This window comes from Puntigrus tetrazona, chromosome 25 (genome assembly GCF_018831695.1).
Source record: "Puntigrus tetrazona isolate hp1 chromosome 25, ASM1883169v1, whole genome shotgun sequence".
Taxonomy (NCBI): Eukaryota; Metazoa; Chordata; class Actinopteri; order Cypriniformes; family Cyprinidae; genus Puntigrus; species Puntigrus tetrazona.
The window spans coordinates 11,153,096-11,170,839 of NC_056723.1; the positions used below are offsets into that span (position 1 = coordinate 11,153,096).

Below are 17,744 nucleotides of genomic sequence, written 5' to 3' on the forward strand. Positions count from 1 at the left end.
GGACAGAAAAGAAAACTATGAATTGAGAGGAACTTTGTGAATATAATGCACTTACAAACGATGTGCGAATATTCAAAAGAAAAAAAACCACAAAAGACATATTAAGGCCCCGGTTTCATAGACCTAAGCCAGGGTTAGGCCATAGTTCAATTAGGACATTTAAGTCATTTAGAATATCGCTATATATAAAAGCATTACTGGTGTACATCTTAAGACAAAACAAAGAAACCGACGTGTTTTAAGATCACTCAGTGTTTCTTTCAGTTGAAACAGATTTACATTTTAGTTTAGGACTAGGCTTAAGCCTCGTCTGTGAAACCGGGGGTTAGTGTTTTAACAGTTTTTGTCCGTACAATGAAAGTCATTGGGGTCCAAAACAATACTGTATGCCATTAACTTCCACTGTTGGGATGAAAAAAAAAAAAAAAAAAAAAAACATCTTCTATGCTCAGTACAAGAAAAAAGATTTTTGTGAATAAAATCAGAAAATCATACAAGTCCAAATATTCAGATTTTTTTTTTTACTGAAATACAAATAAAAAATGTATGCAATTACACTTCTGTACACCATTTGGAACATAAACAGGGTCATGTTTGTCCACTTTTTGTGGAAAAAGTGATAAATGTTTCATTGACGTTATGCTTTTATTTTACAATCCATGATCTAGACATTTTACAAAGAATTTTATAGACCAAAATCTGAGTCAGTGTCCAAAAAAAGGTTATGCTGTCTGCTGTCTCTCTGGGTTCAGATCACACCCAAAAAACAGTTTGACACAGCGTTTGAGAACTTGAGAATGTTAAAATACTTTTAGTGCTGATTCTACCCCTTTTTCTCTTTTTCATTTGCGCTTAACCACAGAATAAAATTACAGCTCAACTTTTCCCAATAAAATGTAAAAATATGCCCTCACTATGATGATCTTCTGTCTTTTTGTGCAATGCATATCATAATTAAAATAGCTTGAGTCGTATTCTCCCACAAAAACCTTGCTAATGCTTAAAACAGACAAGATTTAAGTCTAGACTAATCATTAGATAGTTAATCTGGACGCTGATGACTGGAAATTTTGCGGCCCTGTCGACATCCATCTAGCAAAAGCTTACTGTACAGTTCATTGGAAAGTAACTACAAAGTTTTCATAACAAGCGACGTAACATACCATGAATACTATTTCCTCAACAAGTCATTTCATCTACTGCAAGGCAAAACTAGTTCGAGACAAAGACTGTCTGAGTCTAAGAGACAGTGTTAGAGGGGTACCATCCAACTAAATAAATATTACTCAAATGACATGCTAGCCTTAAGAGCTGATTTGACTATATGAATATTGTGCGTGACAGCGTACTGCAGAAATGTAGGCCCTCTGGGAGGTCTATGGCCCTTGCCGGGTCTAATCTTCCCATTCAACACGTTGAGGTCTGTGGTAAGTTGAGGCAGAGTTGAAGTCCTTCGGGACTGTGGCTTGAGGATGCCCTATGGTGGTTTTCATGTTTGGGTTTCTATGCTGGTTGATTTGCCTCCTCATCTTCTTCAGCATGGCTTCAGCCAGTGATTGTTCGAGCTCGGCAGCTTCGTCTCGAGATCTTCCTTGTATGAGTTTTCTTATGGTCTGAAGGTCTAGATCAGATCGGCAGTGCAAGTAACTCCTGAGGTTCAACTCCGGGAAGACGACCTCTCTCAGAGCTTCAACCATCAAACTCTTTGCATGGTATCTCTCGAGTTTGTGCACAACGTTCTCCTCCAGGGATTCAAAGCATATCCCTTTATCCGAATTAAATGCTCCCATATACCAAGGTTTTGGTGTTTTCTTCCCAACGGAAGAGGAGTAGTCAGTATTGCTATGCACCCTGTTCTTTGACCATTGCTCTTTCTGAGTTGCCTGGCTCCAGTGTCCCTGCTTCTTGGTTTTCTTCAGTTTCCTATCCTTTCCTGGTTGGGGACTCAACTTTGGCAGAAATTGGTAGAGTCCCTCATCAGCCAAATCCGCAAGGTCACCCACCAGAAGCTTCTGAATGACTTGCTTTCTCTGAAAGGGGGATGCCGTTGAAAGAATACCATGCAGTCCTGCACCAGACACAATGTAGAGAGGTGTTCAAGCTTAGCATTGTAACGGAGGACTGCTAGGGCAAAACTTTAGTAGCGCAGGGGCTGGGAGGAAAAATGAAGGACTGAGCTTTCGCCTCCATAATTTAGCTTCTTAAGAAACATTGCCATGCATTAAAGAACGCAGCAAGTGGTATCAATGAATTTAGCCTTCATGCAAGGATGTTAGCAAACAGCAAGACTGAAGCAGATCACAAGCCTCCGGCAATGACAGCAAACCCAGACTTCTCTCATAGCAACAAAATGCCTGACATTTAGAAGTAAACTCTGTGGTGCACCAACTCTAAAACCAGGTTTAGAGGGAAAGATTTATGCCAGTTGAAGCATCTAATTTAAAACCCAGCATTTGTTTCGAAGGAGCCTGCAGCAGTGAAGGTCTTTCATTCAGGAAAAAAGGTAACAGTGCATAAATGGAGGCCTTACGCAAAAGTTGAAAGAGAGACAAAGCCAACTTGAAAGCTCATATTCCTATCAGATTTTTGATAAGAAACCATGGCACTCAAACAAAGTTTCTCTTCAAGCACTGCAGCAGAAATGTTAACACTTCATTAACATATCATATGAAATTAAACTGCAATCTACTACACTAAAAAACTACTTACCATCCTTGAAGGAAACCAGTACCACTCTGTTATCTGCGAGTTGTGGTTTCCGGTAATTTCCGTGAAGTAGCACAGTAGTAGACTCTTGGGCATAAGAGGCGTACAGAGCTGTGGCCAACGCCAAAAACTGTAAAGACACAGCAGTAACATTATTACACAAATTACTATTGCCCCATAGTTGCAAGTCATACACAAAGAGTCGAGGTTTGGCTAGTTAGGTGACTACCATAACTACATGCATCTATTAACAACCATTTAAGAGTAGACGTGTAGTCTGACAAAATAGTACCATGTGAATAATGCCTACTTCTAATTGCTATCTTTGCCCCAGATATAATAGACCCACTTGATCATCAGCTTGTGGTCTAGATGAAGTGTATATTTAATAACAGTTGCCCCATTTGATTTCTACTAAACCATCTTTTCTTGAAAAGCAAAGTATTACCGATCTCCGTGCAATACCTGTTTTCTTGAAATGGTGACGGGTCTCCTAAACACGGTCCACAGTACACTGGGATAGCAAGGCGGTGTGGTCAGAGAACCATCGTAGCGGTAATACTCATCCAAACGGGTTGGTAGCAGCGCATGGATGTTAAATGATGGGACCTGTATTTTCTGATCTGCCAGTTCACAGGTTAGAGAGTGTTAGCATACTTATGTTGTTCACATCCCAATCACAGATATTTGAAACTATCTGAAAGTATCATACCTCTGTACTTTATCCCATTTATGTATTTGAAGAATTTGTCGAAAGCAGGGTTGAACTCTCCAATCTAAATAAAATAGAACACTTGATTCGTTCGAAAATAAGATTTATGCTGGAAAATTTGTTCATGTGACTTTTATTACAAGAACTTATTACAGGGACAATCACCATAAATTATCCAAAGTTAAATGACAAGCGGTGATGGCTCACTGCTCAGTTTCCGCGGGAATAAAACCAGCTAACTTCCGAGCATCAACTCTGAGCCTTAACCACTCCACCACATCAGTCGCAGTGGTTTGAGGCCTGGACTCACCTCAATGAAAACTCCCAGCACAGCCAGTCCATCATGCTTGTCCACTGCCATGGAGATGTTGGGGTATTTGTCAGAATTGAAGTGTACTACATGCATCTGGATACAACAGAAAAGACTTGGCTTTAAAGAAGAATTATAAGTAATCTATATCTCCCAAGCGCATGACCTACTGCTGCATCTAAAACAGAAAATATCTGCATTGAAATATATATATATCATATATTGCGATAACATTTGTCGACTTGTCTGGACATGTTATTTGATTGGCTAAAGAAATGGTAAAAGAAACCCATAAATTCTATTCTATTCAGGGTAATTCACAGCATGTGCCCTCTGGCCTCTGGAAGGACAGGCAACAGGCAAATATAAAAGGGCAGAGGTTTGACCTACAGAGCCACAATGACTATAAATCCCATCTTCGGGAGCACATTTATGTATGTTTTATGAACACAAACAGCAGACATATTCCCTGTCCTAAAGAGATCAACAGAGATTATTATTTGGGACACCTCCATACATGTTACTGAACATTGCATCATGCACTGTTGAGTCCTGACTTCAGGTTTCTTTCAGGTACTCTATAATGGCCTTATGCAATCAAAAGCAGTTTGTTCCTGCACTAAAGGTGTTCACAGTAATGGACGAGGTCTTCTCTTTAGGGTGTGCGTGTACATATTTACTTTACCTCTCCAGCAAAGCGTTTGCCATTAACAGTGTGTTCTGATCCAGTCAGCAGGTTGGAAGAGCCCCAGTGGAAGTGGAGCTGAGCTGCTGAATATCTGTGAGGGAGGCTGGAGATGTACATGTGTGACGGCAAAGACAACTGCACTGTGGGTACAAAGGAAAACAAATCAGGTGAAACACCTGAACCTAATGCAAAATCTAAATAGAGAAATGTTCGGCTAAGTCAAAAGAGACCATGCCCCAAGTCTTTTAATGTTTTTAAGGCATTCAAATATTACATGCCTCCTTCGACAAGCCATATGATTTCCGGTGACTGCAGCAGAAATGGTGCAAAGAAAGTTTAATATTTAATGGACTAGATTCCAATTCCAGACTACATTTCCTAATAATTTAGTCACCCATGTCATTCAAGATGTTCAGATTTTTCTTTCTCCTTTTTGGAGAAAAACATTACGAAATTTTTCTCCATATAATTGATCTTAATGTTTGAAGGTCCCAAATGCAGTTTCAATGCAGCTTCAAATGGCTCAGTGGAGGAATAATGGTCCCATTTAAACTATAATTTATAATTTATACACATTTTAACCACAAATGTTCAATTCACAAATTATGCAGTTACGTTTGAAAAGTCGCACATTACATTAAGAACACATACAGTGTTTACAACGGGCAAAGACAGTCTAATGCTTTACAGAAAAAGAGGAGATAATGAGATTTTTTCACCCTACACTACCTTTTTTAAACGAAGTACAAACCATGTGTGACTTTTCCAACATGATTACATAATGCATAAAGACAAACGTGCAAGGGAAGGTTTACGTTTTTGATTAAAGATTATGAAGGCACATGAATTTTAACAAAATAGTGAAGTACACGGATAAGTTATAATAAACACTACAATATTCCATTTAAAAATAAGACTTGTCTATTTTGATTTTAAGCCGACTTTAAGATAAGTCCCATTGAAGTCCACTATATGGAGAGAATTTTTTTTAGAAATGGTTACCTTAAAAACCTTAATTTCTTTTCAACACATGAAAGAAAAACATGAACATCCTGGATGACATGGGAGTAAAAAAAAATTCCAACTGACAAATTCTGCAAGCTTTTCAACTAATTATCCTGTCTAACTTTTTCCAAACTAAGCCTGAAATGGCTTTGTAACCCCAAACACAGTGGTACACTGTCAGGAAACCTCATCAGTATTCATCCTCGTGGCAGGACCTCTGGCATCAATGCACACTTGTTAGATAACTATACATTTTCCTCTCTATCGTACCAGACACAGCTCTTTAGAGTGAGAGTGGTAAAATAAAAGAGTGTCTTAAGTAAACAATCACAGTCGAGAAATGGTAGATGGAACAACTTCAGTCTATTTAATGCACTTTTGACCAAAAATATAGCTGAAAATACACATTACCTAGAAAAGTAGCACTTGCAATGTTGTTTAAGACGTTACCTCGAATCACAACTTTCCCATATTTTCCAGACTACAATACAAACAGGTTTGTTTTATCATAATAAGTGGGTGATTACGGGAAAATGCTATGGTAGACATGCAAAATAGATCCTTCTATCATTTTCTCCACATTGACCTAGAAATTAGGCTCGAGAAGAAAGACTGTTTTACCTTTATGTGTGACGCACGGTCTCATTAGTTTAACAACCACAAATCCTTTAATCTATTGAAGTGAAAGAAAGGTCTATGTTTTCGCTCAGACATTACAATATGAAATGCAATATCTAAAAATGTACGTTGTGTGAAAATAGCTATCAGTCGTCTTTAAAAAACGAAACGCTCTATAATCATACTGCACCAACCAGAGTGTCCGTTGTTGCTGAGAGTGAGCTGTTCATTGGTCGACAGGTTGTAGTTCTGGACCTGTATGGGTGGCAGGTTTGGATCGTATCTCAGTAGCTGTGTTTGGAAGTCGATGGGCGACTGGAACGCTCCTCCACAAAATGGGTAGTTGCTGGACCAGTTGTGTTCTCCATCAGGTCCTGAAAGCAAAAGTCAGAGAAAGCTGCGGTTAACGAAGTGACCGTTCCTTATCTGCCGGTGTACGTTTGAACATTTGATGTGGCCGGAATAGGACTGCATTAAGGTTTTGCTAAGACACAGGCTAAGGTCAGCGGTCACAGAACCCTGCCTTACAAAATGAATGCTTTTCATGAATACCACACCCAACAATAAAAGATAATGTTTTGCTTTGGGGGAGGCTCCGAAGTCATTCCAAAAGAGTATACATTTGTCTGAGACATTTCTAGTGCAGTTTTTGAATAATATGGCAAACTTTCGAATTTAAATAATAATTACTAGGCTTTTTATATGCAATTGTCATTGTCGTTTTCTGCTACTGGAACAGTGGCAGTAAAAGTGGTTTGCTGTCGCTGTGGGCTTAAAGCGTCACATTAAGGGTTTGTGTATTCTTTGTCAATGATGGTCATGGTTTTGTGGGCAGCTTTTGTTTTCTGGACTGCCATAACTGCGAGACTTCGACAGTGTTGCTTTTAGTAGCTTAGCATGTTCCTCCCTTGCGGTCGTAATTACTCACTGGTCAGTTCATTTCTAATCTGGACTAGACTCTCCATCATAATCACATCAGATGCCTGTGGCCCGCCTTAAGAGGTTCATAACCCTAAATCATAAGTGCTATGCAGTCATAATGAGCAGGCATCTACAGTAAAACATCTGCAGCTCTCTGGTCTGGATGTGTTAGACATTAACACAATGAACTGTTTGAAGCTAAGGTCATGCTGCTATTTGCAACAAAAGCCATAAGTTAAAGGGTTAGTTTGTACAAAATGAAAATCCTCATTAATTGCTCACTCTCATGTCATTTCAAACCCCTTAGACCTTTGTTTATCTTCAGCGTACTTAAGTGAACTTTTCATTTTTGAGTGAACTATCCCTTTAAGGTCACTCTTAGTGCTATTGCCCTTAAATCGTAAAGTTATTTACTAAATCATAAATTAAATATATTTAAATAGTATTGTATAAATGATTACTTTTAGTATGTTACATGATTAAATTACATAAATTCTAAATAATTCAATGAATTGTTTTTAAATAAAAAATACATTTTTACAACTAAGACTGTTCAATTAAACATGTCCTTGCTTAATAAAAGTTTCTTCAAAACATTCTTACAGTCCCCAAACTTTTGCCAATTTTTTTTAAAAACTATTTGTTCTTAAGGTGGAGACTTATTGTTAGTTATTTACACATGACATGGAATCATCTATACTCTAAAATGTCTGTGTCCAAAATATCCAAATCCAAATCTGAATGCGAGTCCAAGTACCCCAGCTCTACGCTCTCAGAAATAAAGGTACAAAAGCTGTCACCGGGCTGGTACCTTTTTAAAAAATGCACTATTGTACCTATTAGGCTCAAATATGTACACTTTAAGTACTAAAATGTACCCTTAATGCACCAAAATGGACTCTTTAGGTACAAACATCTACCTTTTGAAAAGATACCACCACAGTGACAGCTTTTGTTCCTTTATTGCTGAGAGTTTAGTTGTAAGGGTGTTCTGAAAGTCCGTTACTGACTCTAGTATAAAATAAAAGATTTTCTCTGCTCAATAAGCCACACGACTGAAGTATCATCCATGTCTGTCTGGGATAAATTATGCTAAGATAATAATCTCATCTCATCAAGTTTTTTGAGCATATGTGCATCTGTTTTCATCGTAGACCTCAGGCAGAGATGTGTTTCATGTCATTATGTCCCTGTACATGATTGCAAACGGCCTTGACTCAGCGGAATTAATTCATACTCCGAATGTCAAGAGCTCTCAGTGTTAGCGGGCACAAAGGACAACGCTCATCTGAGCTCTGTCTGATGGGCACGATAACATCTACACAACAGCACAAGCACTGCAGTGTTTCTCGTTGGACACTTCACTCAATTGCCACATTGTCCGCATCCCAAAACATATACATTATCATTTTAATGGGCAAAAAAATTCCATAGGCTTGCATTTTAAGCCACTCACACCAGTATTCAACTACTTAGAACGCACAAAAATATTTAGCGTCATATCTCTGACTTCTGCATGAGCACCACTCATGTTTTCTTCAGAAAATACAAAGATCTAGTTTTAGTAGCAACTAAACTTAGCAGTTTGCTTAATGAGGGTGGTTGGTTTGATAATCACATCGTCTAAAATCTTTAGTCTACGCGCCTAAATACGGCACATTACAAGGTAGTCTGACTTTATAGGCACTGTAAATTTGCTCGCAGAAGTGAAAATTATTTCACAAGTTAAACTGAAGGGACAGAAGAGATTCAGCTTGTAAATTGCAATGTGCCACACACAAAGACGGAATAATATTATGCATTGTTCTTTTCTAAGTATAGGGAGCTATGAATTTTCACAGCCAAGCAATTAGACGAACAATCTCCTCCCAAAATAAAGCCATTATAACAGCTGTTTTGCAGCTGAGGTCCCTCGAGTCGCCCCTTATATCTTCAAACCAGCCATAAAATAAATCAAAACAAGACATGTAATGTAATTACATAAAAGTGTGTAATTCAATTCTGTTTTACTCAATGACTCAACAAGGTCTCCTTGCAAAGTCAGCGAGGACACGTGAGTGACAGCGGCATGAGCAGAGAGCTAGTGGAGCCAATAGGGGTCAAAACTGGGTCATCTTTGCACCACGAGATCCCATTTTCCAGGAGCAACATGTTCTTTGATACCTTCTCCGTGGGTGCCAGAAGGCCGCCATGTGCACAGTGGTATGGCATACTGGGATTGTTAGAGATAAAGGTGAAAAAGTCTACCCAGGAATAGTCTTGACTCGTGAGGTTGGTAACCAGAAGCCTGTTTGGTTCCCTAGGTGCAGGCAATAGAGCAGAACGCTGCCACAGCGGCCGTGATTAAGCATGTTTATTTTAAAGGTCTTCGGCGGGTAAAGAGCACGTTTTGCTGGTCTCTGTAGCAGATGACTGGATGACCTTTTCTACCGAGGTGAAACCACTCCATCTGGCCATTGTAGGAGAAGGCATTACAACTCATTTACTTACAGTTCGGTGATAACCTAAGTTTCACGATTCCTCTGATGATATAAACGCAAACAACACTCCATATACATTTTAGTAAACTTTTTATGATGGTGACTCTCAGTAGCGAAATTGGTGTAAGATTTGGTTTCGATTGATTACAGGATACATATTGCAACAATAGTTACTTAATTTAAATAAAAAATGCACAAATGCATACAGTGTATAACCAAATTAAGGGTCTACTTACCATTGTATGTCCATTTTGCTCCTGAAAAAGAGACAGAAACGAATAGTAAATGCTTTAAAGGTTTCACTCAGTTCAGTCATAAATCAGTCCGATAATGCATTCCACTGCAGCTGGACTTTATTTGGCTGCAACCTGCTGCTCTGGTCACTGCTGGCTACTCTCAGTCAATCTGACTGACAGGCTGAGCCAGGCTCTTGCTGGTGTTTCCCAGAGATTTCCCGGTTGACAATGAGATTCCCCTGGAGCAAGTATAATCCGTCACTGCTTAAAATTCTAAAGAGCAAGTCAATGGAAATCAAGGCATTCCTCAAATCATTAAAGTTCATAAGTTCATAAGTTTACTTTAAATTGATGTTGACGCAGAAATGCACAACTATTTTTAACTCACCATGCACTAACTGTACAGTAATGGGAATTTTTCTAAAATGACACAGGAAATTATTATTTTTCCTTAATATGAGATTTTAGAGTGCAAACAGGAAGCCGCAAAAAATGTACAGAGCAATTTGGTCTTCGCTTTTATTCACAAAAGTTAATCTACCTTGCTACTGTAGGACCACGGCTCTTTCCTGAACTGACCCTTTGGGGAAGATCTACAGACAAGATATTAACAGAGCGGTTAAGTCGGCACCTGAGCGCTAATTTGGCGTGACAAATGTTTCACCTCTGCTTTTCAATACAGCGAGGTCATTCGAGGTCATCTGTCAGATCGGCAGACACAGCCTTACTAATTCAAAGCATTTTGGGGTTCTGTAAATTTATAATTACACATTATGATTTTACATGTTCTTACTTTACTCCCAAGGTTGTTCATTTATGGAAACAGCGTTCACCCACTCATTATGTTAACAACTTAAATGAACTTCCAGGAATCTATATTTGATGTTCAATTTTCTTCCAAATTACTGCTTCCACGCCAATATGAGACCATGTCGTCCGTTTAAGGTCATGCGACATGTTGCAAGCTTTTACAAAAGGGTTTTTGCAAACGTTCCCAAAATCAGAAATGCATTTACTGAAAGTAACTTAAAAATGCAAATGTCACAACTGTAAGCCTTTTTTAAACAAACAAACAAAAAAAAACCTATAGGTAGGCTACCACATAACGTATTAGCAAACATTTCCAAATTATATAATGTTGATCATATTATTAATCGTATGTCGCCTAAACTTTTTGAATGCACATGTAGTAGGCTACTGACATGCCAAGTGATGGATAGGTTGTCATGCATCTGACCAAGTTTATCATAAAGTGAGTTCTGCGGGACTTACCTGTGGACTCGAAGGGACACGCGGTCAAGATGATGAATATGAGAGTAAGTGTCATCGCAGAGAGGTGCCGGCCGCTTCTCAAGTGCCCTCAGAAGTCGACTCAGAAGAGAGAATCGTTGACATGGCTGTCGGAAGCGGCTCTTATATCAAGCACGCGGCGCTCGCGAGTTAAACAAACTGACGTCACGGCGATGACAGAGCAGCGCCCCGGGATATCTGTCTCTCGTTTACCGAGAGTGACTTCATACCGGTCCGCGGCGGAGAGACGGCATCCGACGAGCACAGCGCTGACTTAACTCTCGCAAATAGCTATTAGCCGCACCGGCAATTTTAAAACTCCGCAAACAAGGTACAATAGAGCGTCATCTGATATGAGAAAAAAATTACAGCTTGTATGACAGTGATTACATCTCCATATTGCAGCATTTGCTCGGTGTTTACTGTGCCCGCAAATAACACGGAGCGTTATTATAGGTGTCTAGTCTATATGCATGCTGTGGGCATCGTGTTTATTGTGCAGCTGTATACATTAGGCCTGTCTCTGACTGATTTTGCTGCTATTGTTCCGTGATTTGTCATCTAAAAGGCTGTTTATCTATCTGTCTTGCGAAAGATTAGACGCTCAGCCAATCAAATTAATAGTTGCAAAAATCTTTGAAAATGAGTTATAGTCCATGTCCTTGCAAATAAAACTGCAAACATATATATATATATATATATATATATATATATATATATATATATATATATATATATATATATATATATATGAGACCAGGAAAAAGTCATATGTATTATGTCCAGCCTATTGGGTAATTTGACACACACAAAAAAAACATTTATGACATACTAACAAAATGTACAATAATATATCAACTTTTGGTTGATTCTGTGAAGTGTCTTTCCTATAAAGATGCAATAAATGGGTCTTCAGGGTGTGTTTTTTTTTTTTTTTTTTTTTTTTTTTTTTTTATAGTAACAATAGTAACAGGAAAAAGTGGATTTTGCCCATCTCTGTTTTCTCTCCGCCGATGACCTTTGGCGTTGATGAAACGACTTCAAATAAGACTTCTCTCAGTTTTCTATCTTTCTTTTAACTTATTTTAGCTTTGAGAAGAAATAATATTTGGGGCACATAACTAAAATAAATAATTAGTAAAAAAATTAAAAAATTAAATACGATAATTAAAATTAAAAATTTAATTAAAAATTAAATTCATTCTTGTTTTCCTATTGTTTAAATGTGGTTGTTTTCTTTAGATAGCATCACAAATAAATAAATCACTGTCAATAAACAGCAGGTTCCTATTTTAAAAACTTAATACCTCCAGCTGTAGAGGCACGTTAGCACAAATAAATATTCCCTTGAGCGAAAAGTGTGATAACTAGCTTTTCGTCTTTGGAGTTTGTCGTTATGTCAAACATTTTTTTAACCAATACTTGCCATGATTTGAAGCAAAAAGGTTTTTTTATACACACTGATATACTTTATAATGTCACTATGAGCTAAATCTGTCACATACGTGTGTCACAGACTATGTGAATCACCCACTGGAGACACATGGATGATCTTTTAGTGAACCGAAGGTCAAAGGAGGAGAATCCCTGAGTAATCTGCCATCTGGGCCTCTTAATATTTCTAACATTCCAAGTATTTTGCAAGTATACTATACTATATATAATATACATGATGGGACTCAAAAGTAAGTAAATTATGTTTTAATTTACGTTCTATAAAGGACAGTCGGTAGTGAAACCTGAATCTCTATGCACATCATTTCTGGGGCCTCTTACTGGCACCGTGCTAGATACTATTTTCATCTGTAACCTGTGAAGAATTCTCCCATAGTAAGATGCACGAAAAAGGTTATTATTCAACCTGTTCTCATAATAATACGTACCCTCGTGTACTTTTTGTACACCGTTTAACGCGCCTTACTGCAAAGAGAAATTTCCACTGAGTGGCGCTAAAACACAGGTTCAATACGTGAACACTAGCACATTTTTTATTACGTTGGTATAGGTATGCGTTGTTGTGCTTTTATTACGTTGCTTTATGTACGCATTGCAGCGTTTCAAATCTCAGAGGAACGTCGCTAAAAGTGAATATTCTTTCATGTCCAACCTTAAAATTGTCGAAGTTTTAAAATCCCGTTACTTTTACAGTAAAACACTGGCATCTGCGGTTTCCACAATCATTCTGTAAAACACACTCCCATCAACTTTACAAAATAAACTCTACATTTCACTTTAAAACTGTTGCGACAAACCCACTGTTTGTCACAAAACCAATTTTTATTTTGAACCGTTTGTCACAAAACCAATTTTAAACCAGTAAATCCAACCTCCACTTTCTGCTGAATGAGCATAACCACGCTCCTATACCAAAATCTGTTTTGATCCTTTAACATATGCTGACAACCAGCATAATAACACAGGTGGTAAAGAATAAGACACATGGAGAATCCAAGTCCATCATAAGCCTTCCCACAAGCTGAGGTAAATCCTAATATATAGAAGATGAACCCTGTCACAACCACAAAACGTCACCTCATCATTTAGGTGTTCTTGTCTTCGTTGACCTTCATCTCTTGGTGCTGATCCACCATCTGATCCGGATACAAACTAAGAAACAGAATAGGAAAGAAACAGACTAATATTAGAGTAGATGGCATTCTTTTTACGTTGTAACGAGTACATCTTGTTTTATGAGGAGTGTTCCCGCTTCTGGCTGATCTAATTAATGCAGCCTAATAATAGAAGCATATTAGTGTGTTATACTACAATTGTTTTTTCAAGGGGTCGTGACATGGATTTTTTTTAGGTTTTTTTATAAGGGTAATATTAAAGGAATAGTTGATCCCCCTCCCCAGATCCTCAGACCTTCATCATAACAGATCTGGAGAAATTGGGTAGCACATCCCAATGGATCCTCTTTAGTGAATGGGTGCCGTCAGAATTAGAAACAAAACAAAAAACGTCACAATAACCTTTGAGCAATTCAAACGACTTTATCAATTAACTGTGTGTTTGTAAAAAACGAATCCATCATTAAAACACTTAATCGCTGCTTCTGGTGGATGTTGATATGAGAGGATAACAGAAGATTTTTTACTGGAGGAACTGTGATTTCGAATTATGGATACAAACACACAGCTTTTTAAAAATGTTTACATGACATTTATCAATTAAATCGGTTTTAAATAAATAATTGCTGTGTAACAGTTTTGGAACAAATCTATTAATCCGCCGTAACAGAAGTCCGTTGTTCCCTCCTTAGAGTTTATTACTCTTATCTCGAAAAAGTACAAAGTGCAAATCATCCTCCTCTTTCTGATCATAATTTGCAAACGTTCATCTACACCAGTGTTCACACGACTATGCGGCTCACTATGAGGGAACTTGGCGTAATTTTGTTCCTTTTGGCTCTAAACCACAACATTCAGGCCCAGACAACAAAATCAGGTAAGCTTTGTAAATACAACATATTCAGTTACTTTACGAATGATAAAGAGGTTTATGCTGATTTGGTCTTTGTTTTTACCTCGCTGCTTAATGTTGTTGAATGCTGAATGTAAAAAAATAATATTCTCAAGCTTGAAGAAATGACCAAATCCTAATGACACAACCGTTCTTATGTGATGAAATGTATATAAGCACGAGCAAAGTTCTTCTTTGAACTTTCTATAGACAGTCACACCTTGGAAAGTCATTTCACCATTAGCCATGAATGGGAGGGAATATATATTTATTTATTTTGATGAAGCAAACTGAATCCAGTACTGCCGTTTATATAGTTTTAAGAAGACAGAGGATTAAAGAAATGTGTATATTTTTAAGTTTAATTCTTAAGTAGAAAAAGAAGGTGCGTTAAGACCTTGAAGTCATACTTTAAAAAATATTTTAAAATAATTTAAAGCAAGAGGTAAAGCTCCGTTGAAAATGCTACCTACAGAAAAAAAATTATATTTGATAAATTAACATTTTATGGACTAGGGTGTAATAATGCTCTGGTTGAATTAGTTTAAATTGTAATTAGTCAAGTCCACTTCCTGTCATTCCAAGTTAGCTTCCTGTTGGGTGTGGCCAATTGAATTCAAATTCACTCTCAAGAGAGCCAAATATTAATTCTGTCTTTTTATGACTCTCTATTAAGTGTCATATGAACAAAACTAAAAGTGTGATGACAAAAAGACTTTAAATGGGTCTAAATTCGCATAATATTTTCAGGAAGCAAAAACGCAAAGCAAAGCAAAAATGAAAGAAACGGCAGAGAAAAGTTCATGGAGCTCCAACGCCAAATCATATTCTGTTTGATTACGATTGCAAATTTACTTGGACTTACACTTTATGTATTGAAAGAGAATATATTTTAGCTGTACAAACAGGTACAAATGAAGCCGTTGTCTGGGGTTTTTAAAGGACACGATTGGCTTTCCTGGTCTAATACCCTAGAAATCATTAACGTACAGTTTAAAAAAACCCACAATATTTACAATCATCATAAAAACTAGGTGTGGACTGTGACAGACTAGTTACACATTACTCATTCACGATACAAAGATCACTCCCATTTCTATGGCTGTTTCTATCATTGTTGCACAATGCGGCAAATGAATTTTTTCTTATAATGACTCTCTAATGCAGTTTAAATCACTTTCTCCGCGTTCTTCTCCTCAAACATCTACAGAGGCCTGCAGTCTACCGCCAGATGGAGGGCCAGAATCAGAGGAAGAGGTCAGGGTATATATGTACTACGATGCAGTAAAAGACAACTGCTATCCTTTCCGATACTCTGGGAAAGGTGGAAATGCGAACCGATTCACAACAGAGAGGCAGTGCATGAGAAACTGTTCGCAAAGAGCCGATGAACTCTTTCCCAGGGAAGGTAATAACATAATTGCTTTTACATATATGAAATGCACGTTAGATGGACTGATTCGTCCAAACAATGCTCAAGAAACAATGCTCGACTCAAGATAATACCGCCACCATGTGGCAGACACAATATTTGACCATTTTTACCATTTTTAAACAGAAAGAAAAGCTTGCTATCTTCCAAAAAAGGCAGGGGAGTGTTACGGTCACTATCTCCGTTATTACTACAGTCCTGAGCATCACACATGCAAGTCTTTCTACTGGTCCGGCTGTGTGGGTAACGGAAACCGGTTCCTCACGATGAACTGGTGCAATACCACGTGTTACAATGCAGCAGGTATGTGGCTAATCTACGCTCTTAAAAATAAATGCGTGTGTTTCACGAAGAACCTTTTTATCCAAATGGTTCCATGAAGAGCTTCTAAAGGCTTACTCCGGCCCAAAATGGGCATTTCTTTAATCACTGTCGTTCCAAACCCATAAAAGCTTTGTTCTTCATCGGAACACAATTTAAGATATATTGGATGAAAACCAGGAGGCCGTCCCATCGATTGCCAATTTATGGACAGCCTTGTCATCCAAAATATCTTAAAGCATGTTCCGACAAAGAACGAAGCTTTTGCGTGTTTGGAACGACATGGGGGTAAGTGATTAATGATTAATTTTACCATCCTAAAAAACTTTCTGTTTCACAAAAGCATCTTTGTGGCAAGAGAAGGTTATCTTATAAAGGTAAGAAAGTGAGGGGTTTTTAAGGAACCTTTTCCGGTTCTTTGCGGAACCAAAGATGGTTCTTCTATGTCATAAGCACCTTTAAATTTAGAGTGTAGATGTTAAAGTGTACATGTTTGAACAGACGAAGGCCTTGAAGACTATTCTGGTGAATCAGATGTACCAGTCGGTAAGTTGGTAACTTGTTTTCAACTCATTTGAATATTTTAATTTATTTATATATATTTATATATTATATATATTTTATATATTTATATTTAATTATAATTATGCGTTATCATCCCACCAGGAATTATCTTGGGTGTTGTGTTTGGACTTATTGGTGCTGTTATTCTCATTGTGGTGATTGTCTTCGCTGTGAAGAATAAAAACAAGTATGTCATTACAGTATATATATATTTATATATACAAATACTTTAGTTTGACGTTTTTTTTGGAGCTGCATTTTAACATTTTAGCATAAACCTCTTTAACATTTTCTAGGCCTAGCTCGAAGAAACGTGGGAAAAAAGATGGAAAGTCTGCAGAGAAACCGCTGAAAGAGCAGGCCATCGAGATGGGAGAGGGAGAAGCACAGCCAGCCACTCTTGAAGTCTCTACAATCCAGTCCTAAATTTTTAACCAATCGCTGTTTGCAATTTTTTTTTTAAATAAGATGTACAGGTAAAAAATGTTTGACTGTAATAAAAAGGTAAATACTTAATATTCCTGTTGCTTATTTACTTGTACTTTATACTAGTGTCTGTATATTCGGGAGTCCATTTCTAATTTGCATCGTTTTATATGTCAGCTAAACTGGCCATATCACAATAAACATATAATGAAAGAAACGTCTGTATGGTGTTCAATCATGAATCATGTCCCATTTTATTGTGACGCAACATCAGTGCATGAACGTTAAAGTAGAAGAGAAAATAACAGCATAAAATTGTGAAAATAATAAGTCAAACTGCAGAATGAATGTTATTATATAGTTAATCATAGGTACTTAACAAAATGGAAAAATACTTCCAATAATACACAAAAAACAACAATCATAAGTGAACATTTACAAAGTTATTCTTATATTCGTAGGGCTCAAAAATTAAATAAAATAATAATAAAGAAATGAGAATATGCTGAATAAATAATTATTATATAATGTGCATTTTTTACATAACTAATTAATTTATTAAGTGAACATTTA

The 17,744-nt window shown here is 37.4% G+C and overlaps 2 protein-coding genes across 2 annotated transcripts; one reads left to right on the top strand and one right to left on the bottom strand.

Annotated features, from left to right (window-relative positions):
* ca12 (carbonic anhydrase XII) lies at positions 1 to 11,613 on the bottom strand. Its single transcript, XM_043227287.1, has 9 exons — positions 10,949 to 11,613; positions 9,677 to 9,697; positions 6,234 to 6,413; positions 4,414 to 4,556; positions 3,729 to 3,824; positions 3,419 to 3,482; positions 3,172 to 3,329; positions 2,710 to 2,836; positions 1 to 2,068 (listed from the first exon to the last, which is right to left on the bottom strand). The coding sequence occupies exons 1-9, from the start codon at positions 11,001 to 11,003 to the stop codon at positions 1,395 to 1,397; spliced, it is 1,518 nt and encodes a 505-aa protein (XP_043083222.1). The 5' UTR covers positions 11,004 to 11,613; the 3' UTR covers positions 1 to 1,394.
* A 2,680-nt stretch (positions 11,614 to 14,293) lies between these two features.
* On the top strand, positions 14,294 to 17,388 carry si:dkeyp-73b11.8 (BPTI/Kunitz domain-containing protein). Its single transcript, XM_043228296.1, has 6 exons — positions 14,294 to 14,413; positions 15,639 to 15,836; positions 15,987 to 16,163; positions 16,683 to 16,727; positions 16,848 to 16,932; positions 17,042 to 17,388. The coding sequence occupies exons 1-6, from the start codon at positions 14,329 to 14,331 to the stop codon at positions 17,169 to 17,171; spliced, it is 720 nt and encodes a 239-aa protein (XP_043084231.1). The 5' UTR covers positions 14,294 to 14,328; the 3' UTR covers positions 17,172 to 17,388.
* Positions 17,389 to 17,744: the final 356 nt, after the last annotated feature.

Excerpts from the sequence above, each read along its gene's own strand:
- ca12 (XM_043227287.1), bottom strand. The coding sequence starts at position 11,003 with ATGACACTTACTCTCATATTCATCATCTTGACCGCGTGTCCCTTCGAG. Across the intron at positions 3,825-4,413 it reads GCAAACGCTTTGCTGGAGAG|ATGCATGTAGTACACTTCAA; the intron begins GTAAAGTAAATA and ends TGTTGTATCCAG. Across the intron at positions 3,330-3,418 it reads AAATGGGATAAAGTACAGAG|ATCAGAAAATACAGGTCCCA; the intron begins GTATGATACTTT and ends GTGAACTGGCAG.
- si:dkeyp-73b11.8 (XM_043228296.1), top strand. The coding sequence starts at position 14,329 with ATGCGGCTCACTATGAGGGAACTTGGCGTAATTTTGTTCCTTTTGGCT. Across the intron at positions 15,837-15,986 it reads TGAACTCTTTCCCAGGGAAG|AAAGAAAAGCTTGCTATCTT; the intron begins GTAATAACATAA and ends ATTTTTAAACAG. Across the intron at positions 16,728-16,847 it reads TGAATCAGATGTACCAGTCG|GAATTATCTTGGGTGTTGTG; the intron begins GTAAGTTGGTAA and ends TCATCCCACCAG.